This window comes from Chionomys nivalis, chromosome 3, assembly GCF_950005125.1.
Source record: "Chionomys nivalis chromosome 3, mChiNiv1.1, whole genome shotgun sequence".
Classification (NCBI taxonomy): domain Eukaryota; kingdom Metazoa; phylum Chordata; class Mammalia; order Rodentia; family Cricetidae; genus Chionomys; species Chionomys nivalis.
Window position 1 is genome coordinate 96,101,360 of NC_080088.1, and position 8,657 is coordinate 96,110,016.

Genomic DNA, 8,657 nt, shown 5'->3' on the forward strand with positions numbered 1-8,657 from the left:
AGAAACCATCCCATAGCAGGGTCCCTGTGGGGATCTAGCTGAGTTCAGGACTTGTAACTGAACAGAGCCCATGACATGGCATTCAGGGGCCAGCAGGTGGCAGCAGTGAGGTTGAGTATCCTATAGACCCCACCAGAACCTGCTGTATAAAAATGCAGGAGTTAGCCATTAGCCAGGCAGTGGTGGCACATACATTTAGTCCCAAGCACTAGGGAAGCAGGTGGATCTCTATAAGTTCAAAGGCAGCCTGGTCTACAGAGCAAATTCCAAACAGAACCAAAACTACAGAGAAACCCAGTCTCCAAAACAAAAATAAAAATAAAAAATAATTCTGGGGTCCAACAGCTAACATAGGTCAGGCCTAAAGTGGTCAGCCTCTCCTAGAGATTCTGCAGTTTGGATGACCTTTTACCCACAGACCCCAGACAGTAGGGCAAGGCCAGATGAAGCCTGGAAGTAAAGCTTAGATTCTGCCTCTGCACAGACATCTGGAGCCCTAGAACCCTGGACCAACAGGAGAAGGACTAGATCACATATTTCTGTAAACACAACAGAAGGCTTGTAGACTTGGTGGTCGATTGATGGGACCCAACTGCCCATCACCCATAGTGAGCCACCCTGGCTCTGGTTTGATGCCTCTGACTTCCCTGTTCCCTTGATGTCACCTCAGGCTCCCGGCTCCCTTCTCCCCTTCCCTGTTGTCACCTCTCCACACAGGCCCAAAGGCTCTTCAGAACAATGTCCCCATTTTCATGACGTGGCTGCTGTGTCTTCTGATCCTTGCCTCTCCTCGGTAGCAGAACTAACTGCAGTCCCATGCCCTGGGAGCACTGAGACCCAGCATGGCACTGTGTTGCTGTTACCCGTGCGTCTTTCACAAGATCCTGCAGGAGGTGGGGACTCTGTGCTTCTCTGTTGCTCACAACCTTGCTCTGGCCATGTTTACTCAGGATGAGGACTCGGTCGGCAGGTGCTGGATGATCAACTGTGAAAGGTGCCTTGTGTGATAGTGTGTGTGAGAGTGTGTGTGTGCACACGTGCACGCACACATGCACATGCACGCAAGTGTGTGCTATTGCATGTTGAGACTAGAGAGCAACGTCCGGCTTTACTACTCCAGACACCGTGTACCTGGACATTTTGTGTTGTTAGTTGGTTGTTTTGTTTGTTTGTTTGTTTTCTATGTTTCTTTCTTTGTTTTTTATTATTCTTGTTTTTGTGGGTCTGTTTTGTTTTTATTTGCTCTCACTATGTAGTCCTGGTTGGCCTGGAACTCAATATGCAGACCAGGCTAGATTCATGCTAGCAGATGTCCATTTGCCTCTGCCTCCCATATGCTAGAAAGAAGGCATGTGCCAACAAGGCCACCGTAATTTTTTAGATAATATTTACTTATTTATTGTAGGAGGAAGGGCACACTCACTTTGCAGCCTGAGCAGCAGTCAGGTTCTAACACTGTAGTCTGACACTCCCCATGATCACATGTATGTAAAAGCCCCATGTTTGCACCCCACAGCCCCAGGCTGCTCTTTCACAGAAAGTGCCCCTCCTCTGTGAAAGCATCATGGCTGCAGGACCAAATCACTGCTATTGGGGCAAACTGGGTTCTCACTAAAAGAAAATGATTACAGCCTGCTGGACAGAAATCGTCCCACAGCAGGGTCCCTATGGGGAAACAACTGAGCCCAGGACTTGAAATTAGAACAGAGTTCATGATTTGGGATTGTGTGGCCAGCAGGTGGCAGCAATGAGGCTGAACACAGGGACAGCTGGGATCCTGAGGGACCAACTAGAGCCTGCAGGAGACCAACAGCTGGCACATGGCAAGCTCGTTAGGTCCAGTCCTTCCTTTAGAGACTTAGCAAGGGGTGAAGAAGACAGAGAAAGCAGACATGACAGAGGCGGCTGCACAGCCACCTGCAGGGGAGATGGAGAAGGCAGTCTCAATGCCAGGAAATCTAAGGAAATGGGAAGTCCCCTCTGTCCATGTCACTCTGGAAGAATTATGCCACTTCCTCTGTCTTCCTGCCCTTCAGGGAACTGATGGCACCTTGTCTTGGGGAAGGGTGGGATGACCTCCACAGAACCAGCCCTTTGGACACCACAGCCACTGCCCCCACATCTCATGACTCGACCATTCACGGACCTGCTGTGTCCACTCTCAGAGATATCTCAGGCGATATGTCTTGACCGACACATTGCTGCTCTGAACCCTTTTTGCCCACTGCATTCAGAGAAGGCTCTAGAACAGCCACAGCTAAAAGGAATCACTGGAGTGTTCTGTGGGGACAGCCTCCCTGGAGCCCAGCAGCAGATCTGTGCCCTTGAGGGGAGTTCAGAGGCTGCACCGAGCAGGCAGACGGAAGTCAGTGTGGAGAGTGAGACTAGGAGAACTCAATGGGACTGAAGTCCAGTCACCTGCCGTGTGCCAGTCATGTGACATGTGCCAGGCTTCTCTGACCCTTGGTTTCCTCTTGTGATGTGTGTGTTAAGGGTTGTAGGAGGCAAAAAGTGTCCTTCAGAAACTGGAGTAGCTCTGGAGTCGCTGTCGAGGTGAGGAAGACGACTCTATAATTTACCAAAAAGCACAGGGAAGTTACAGACTAGGCAACAGCGAGCAGTCATAGCGAGATTGTCCACTGGGCATTGGTTTTCGTGGAGCTCTGTGCGGAGTCCCTGACAGGCAGCAAGAGTGCAAAGAACAGACGATGGTGGGGGCACCAAGCTAGGGCTGGGACTGAATGTGTTTCCTCAGCACCTCCTTCCTCATTGTGTCTGGTGAGCAGAAATTGATCATTCCCTTAACTGTGATTATGAGAGAGAGAGAGAGAGAGAGAGAGAGAGAGAGAGAGAGACAGACAGACAGACAGACAGACAGACAGACAGCATGAGGGGAGACATAGAAACAGACTGAGGGGAGGGCAGGAGTGGAGGAAATGGGAGCTGAGGAAACAGTGATTACAGGCTGCATAGGGAATGGGAAAGACTGGATGAGACAGGAGGTCAAGGTGGAAGAGAGGAGAGCCCGGCATGCAGAGGTCAAGGCTGTATCTTCCGGCCAAAAATGAGGGCTGGCCTCAAGGGCACAGTCATCTTCTCAGAGACCACAAGGGTAGATCTTCTGTAACGTGGGAAAGAAGAAGCCAGAATGATAAAGGAAGTTGTTGGCCACAAGGAGGGGGAGATGGGGAGTTCCTGGCCCTACACAGTCCTCCACATGAGAAGACACAGGGAAAGTGGGTCACTTTACCCAGATTCTCTCCTGATTCCTGAGCACCCAGGGTTCCTCCACGGGGCCTCCTCTCCTTCCTGATGGCTCTGCTGGTCTCTCTTCCTGGAGGGATTCCGGACATGGCTTGGTTCCTACTTCTGCTGCTGCCAGCAGCATGCCTGCAAGCTGGTGAGTGGTGGGAACCTCACTACTGGGGATTTAACCACAGGAGCATGGAGTGGGGCTGGGAAGAGTCGGCTGTCGTGTGGACAGGTGACTGCTACAGGAACCAGCCTGTCCTCTGAGTCACAAGAGAGAGCTCATCTTCAGAGTGGGTCCAGCTCAACTCTTCCTGTCTATCCTGTCCCAACTGAATGTGGGACATGGGGAAAGTCCTTCCCCGAGTTCTGCTCCTGCCTGTGGTGAAGACTCGGGAAGCTCTGGGTTGTCCTTTCCATCCCCTGCAGCTATTTCAGATTCTTCCCCAACCTTCCCAGGGAACTCAGCAGAATCCAACAGAGTAAATACCTTTGGTGTCAACCAACCAGCACACCTCTCTGGTGTCCAGGGCGGCTCCATCGAGATCCCCTTCTCCTTCTACTTCCCCTGGGAGTTAGCAAAGGATCCACAGATGAGGATTCTCTGGAGAAGGAAGTACCTCTATGGGGAACTGATCTACAACTCCTCCTCGGGTTTCATCCATGAGCATTTCAAGGGCCGGCTCATCCTGAACTGGACACAGCCTCAGACATCCGGAGTCCTCAGAATTCTGGATTTGAACAAGAAAGACCGGACAGTGTACTTCTGTCAGATTCATCTGAACACAAAAAGAGGCGTGCAGAGTTGGCAGTCTACTGATGGAACCCAACTCACAATCACCCATGGTGAGTCATCCTGGCAGTGGCTTTGATGACTTTGGCTTCCTTGTCACTTAGATGTCCCCTCAGATCCTCAGCTCTGAGAAGGTTTTATATCCTTTTCCCTTGGCTCTGCCCAGGCCTCTGCCAACAGGATCTTTCCACTGTAATTGTGTCCAAGCCTTGGCTGTCTCCTTGACCGTGTCTGTCATTCTCTGCTCAAAGGGAACCCCACCACTCTCTTGGCTTCAGGTTGTTTCCTACCCCCTAGTTCACTTCTTTTCTGTCCCAAACTAACTCTGTCCACTTCCCCCTCCTCTGACCTCAAGGAGGACTGACTTCTCCAGGATGTAGCTGACTCACTTGGTCCTGTGTTAGGACTCCAGTTAGTCCCCGTGTAGAGCATCTCCACACAGCTCCAACCTACGGCCAGAATGAGCAGTAGGTGCCCATTGGATGTTCTTGGTGTCCTCTGGTCTGACTATGAACTGCTACACGCCACCACAGTCCCCATTTCCCTTACTAAATCCCCAGGACACATCCCTCACCTCTCCCTACCCATTCCACGTCTCCTCTCCATCTCCCAACTCCCCTTTCTCCTCCATTGCTCTAAGACCTCCCTTAAAAGCACCAAGAATTTTTAAACTAATGTCTTAATTTCATGATGTGGTTGATCTGTCTTCTGATCCTGGCCTCTCCTCAGAAGCAGAAGTGACTGCAGGCCCATGCACACTGAGCCCCGAAGCCCAGCCTTTTCTTGGTAGAACTCTATACAGGCCACCCTAGAACTGAGGGAGTCTACCTGCTCGGTTGTTGATCACAGCCTTGCTCCAGGGTTATGTATGTATGTATGTATGTATGTATGTATGTATGTATGTTGGTATGTTGGTATGTTGGTATGGTTTTCACAACACAAGTTCTCATGCTTGAGCCCTGCCTTTCCCAAAATTCGCTATGTAGTCCAGGCCTGCCTTGAGCTCACGGAAATCTGCCTGCCTCTGCCTCCCGAGTGCTGAGACCAGAGCCATGTGCCAACACATCCAGCAGTGCCTGCTGACTGGATTAAAGCCAACCCGTGAGAGGACGCCTGCAGCCAAGTTCTCTGTGCAGTCTCTACGGCTGCCATGTTGACCTGATGTAATGTCAAAATGCAGCTGCCAGGGCTCATGGTAGGGAAAGGAGCTGTCTCATGGCTCTAGAGCTGGGTTCTCAACCTTCCTAATGCAGAGACCCTTTATTACAGTCCCTCATGCTGTGGTGACCCCAACCATAAAATTATTTTGTTGTTACTTCATGACTGTAATTATGCTACTCTTATGAAATATAGTGTAATTATATGATAAGCAGGATACCCGATATGGGATCCTTGTGGGCTTATGGACCCACAAGTTGAGAGCTGCTGGTATAGAATTTCCAAATGGGTAAATGTTGTGGAAATTAACCATAGTGATGCTTGTAGAGCAAATGAGTGTCCTCTGCCCTGTGCTGTGCTGTGCTCTTCTGGATATAATTATATATGTTCTGTGATATGGTTTATGTATTCTGTGTGTGTGATCATGTGGATCTGGAAATTCAGTTGTGTGTGTCTGTGTGTGTGTGTGTGTGTTCACACTTGTTCAGTGCATGTGGAGGGTAGAGGACAACTTCAGGTGCCATCCACCCTATTTTTTGAGACAGGGTCTCTCACTGGCTTCATGTTTTGCAAGTAGGCTAGCTTGTGAGACCAGTGAGCTCCAGGGACACGTCAGTCTCTGCCTCCTCTTTACAGGGATTACAACTCACTCAGCTCTGTTTGATCTGAAGCTCTATATATAGATAGTCTGTCTTTAACTGAAAGAAATCGGCCTGCCTCTGCCCCTAGGGTTAATATAAAGGTTGTGCCCAGTTCACCCATCTCTTTACATGGATACTAGGGATCAATCTCAGGTTCTAGGTTCTGGGAGCAAACACTCTGTAGACTGAGATAACCATGTGTTAGCAACATTTATAACAAAACAGCTGTGTCTCCATGGCTTAGCTATCTGTGACAAAATAAAGATCTGAGGACACACAACCAGGACAGGTGGAGGGTGTGCATTGAGCTTGCTCTTCTAGAGTCTCAGCCTTCAGCATGTGTTCCCCTCTGTGAACTTCTAACAGCTGCTCCCCATCCCACCTCCCACAGAGGAGACAGATGAGACACTCCTCCCATCCCTCCTCATCCAGGGAGGATCTGCTCACTCCTCATCTCTCCCCAGCAGTCAGCAAGACCATGCAGAGCCCCTTCATCGTCACCTCTGCAGTCACCACAGCTGGACTGGAGGACACAGAGGGCCAGAGGAATCCTTCACTTGTGAACCTAGGAGCCATTATTGGGGTGGTGGTGGCCACGGCTGTGCTCATAACCCCTGTCTATGTGATGCTGATCTTCCTCTGGTGGAAGAAAAGGTGAGTGGTCCACGACAGGCTCTCATCTGAGCTTACCTCTGATTTTTCTCAGTTGTGGGACATGGAGATTGGTAAATGTATTAGTCAGGGTTCTCTAGAGTCACAGAATTTATGGAATGAGTATATGTATAAATATATAGTGAAATATATTTTTAATATATAATGAATATATAGGAATTTATTGGAATGACTTATGGCTGCCATCCAACAGTGACTAACTGTAAATGGAAAGACCAACAGCCGAGTAGTTGCTTAGCCCCAGGGGCTACCTGCGCATTTGGAAAGAGCTGTGGCTGCTAAACAAGGTCTGAGGTAGAGCAGCCTTCAGAGACAGCATCTCACAGGAGGTGAGACCGTGAACAGAGAGAACTGCATGAGTTGGGGATATGGTATCAACACAGAAATTAAACAATGGTGTTCAATAGACCCACGGGTAATAAGAAAATGGCTGGGAAGAGCCTACACTAAGAGAGGTGAAAGATTTGTACCCTAAAAACAACACACAGCAGAAATTACAGAGCAGCCAGGAGACGGCTCAGTTGGTAAAGTGCTTGCCCTACAAACACAAAAACATGGGTTCCATCTCCAGGATTCACAGGTAATGTTGACTATGTTGGCAGATACTGGACACAAAGAGATGACAGGATCCATGAGGCTCACTGTGCTGCCAGGCTTGCCCAATCAGTGAACCCCAATCAAGGGCAGAGCTGTCCCTAAAGCAATAGAGGACAGCTCCTGCAGGATGATACCCAAAGATATACCTCTACCACCTACATGTGTGTGCACGTATTCAAATCTACACATACATATATGTACTGCACAAAATAAATTTATAAAAAGTAGGAAAATACTGAAATATGTAAGAATATTTGCATAATGGAAAATTTTATACAATAACTCCTTACAATGAGAAACAGTTTAAAAAGTCAATAAGTGCCTATTCAAATCCCAACTGCTTTTTTGTAAAGACAAATGTTTTGTCTTCTAAAATCCAAAGGATTCTAAGAAACAAATATGGGAACACAGTAGGGGACACCATAATTCCAGCATTGGGGGAATTAAGAGTTCAAGCTAAACTAAAGCTACATAGAAAGTTGAATGTCAGCCTGGCTTCCACAAGAGCTTGGATACACATAAAATAAAAATAAAGTGTGGACTGGATTTAGAGCAGACTTGAATCCATGGTAAGTAGACTACAGGACAGGGGCAGAGATGAGCAGATAGTGGAATGAAATGGAAAGCCCAGAAATTCAGACTTAAACTTGGAGTCCTGGGTTTTCAGAAGGGCTCAGCCCTGCAGTGGATAAGAAGAGCAGGTGAGACTGGAGAGCAGCAGTCTCCAGGGCAGTCTGTCTGACTGGGATTTGAACCCTGAGACTGAATCTGCAGGGAGCAGCAGCCTAAACTCACAGGGAAGCCAGGGACCCAGATTCCAGGGAGACAAAAGGGAGGCCTGGCAAGTAAAGAGCAGGGAGAGCATGGAGGGGACATGAGTTCAAGGCAGGGAAGGAAGCAAAGGAAGAAGGAAATGGACAAGGGGCAATGGACAGGAGAGCTGTCCTCTGATTGGCTGTGCAAAAGGACAGCTGAGGACTGGCCTCAGGTCCTGGGGACTCTCAGTCCTGTCCCTGATTGGCTGCTACAGAGCTGTTTGCTGCCCTGAGCCCCTAATGTTGAACACAGAGAACAGCTGAAAGGCAGACAGAGGATCAGCATGGTTGCCACACTGACACTGGTTCTTCTCCTACAGGCCAGCAGACTAAAGCTGAAACCCCAGCCAGGTGAGCAGCTGTCATCCCAAGGAGCAGGTGAGTGGCTGTTTGAGGAAGTTTGTTATGAGATGCATGCAAGGGAGCTAGAGAGATGGTTGAGTTAGAAACCCTTGCACACTGGTAGGAGGACCTAAATCTCACAGGAAGAACACAAACTAAACCAGGAGAGTGACTGAAATATGTAATCCCTCTTTGGATAAGCAAGTGATAGACAGAATCGTGGAGCTGTCTGTCCAGCTAGTCCAGTGTAATTGCTGAGTTCCAGCCAATAAGAGACCATGTCATAAAAAATAATGTGGATTCTTCAAGGGGATAAATCAAGGTCATGGCATTTTCAAAGTTTATGTTAATGAAGGGTTTCAAAATTACATCTTAATGGACAAAAGAAAA

At 48.6% G+C, this 8,657-nt stretch overlaps 1 protein-coding gene across 1 annotated transcript; it reads left to right on the forward strand.

Annotated features, from left to right (window-relative positions):
* Window positions 1–3,312: 3,312 nt before the first annotated feature.
* Window positions 3,313–8,258, forward strand: LOC130871388 (paired immunoglobulin-like type 2 receptor beta-2). The gene is made up of 4 exons (XM_057764725.1): window positions 3,313–3,400; window positions 3,709–4,095; window positions 6,306–6,495; window positions 8,246–8,258. The coding sequence occupies exons 1-4, from the start codon at window positions 3,313–3,315 to the stop codon at window positions 8,256–8,258; spliced, it is 678 nt and encodes a 225-aa protein (XP_057620708.1).
* The last annotated feature ends 399 nt before the right edge of the window (window positions 8,259–8,657 follow it).

Coding starts and splice junctions, on each gene's coding strand:
- LOC130871388 (XM_057764725.1), top strand. CDS start 3,313: ATGGCTCTGCTGGTCTCTCTTCCTGGAGGGATTCCGGACATGGCTTGG. Junction 3,401..3,708: donor AGCAGCATGCCTGCAAGCTG/GTGAGTGGTGGG, acceptor CAACCTTCCCAG/GGAACTCAGCAGAATCCAAC. Junction 4,096..6,305: donor CCAACTCACAATCACCCATG/GTGAGTCATCCT, acceptor ATCTCTCCCCAG/CAGTCAGCAAGACCATGCAG.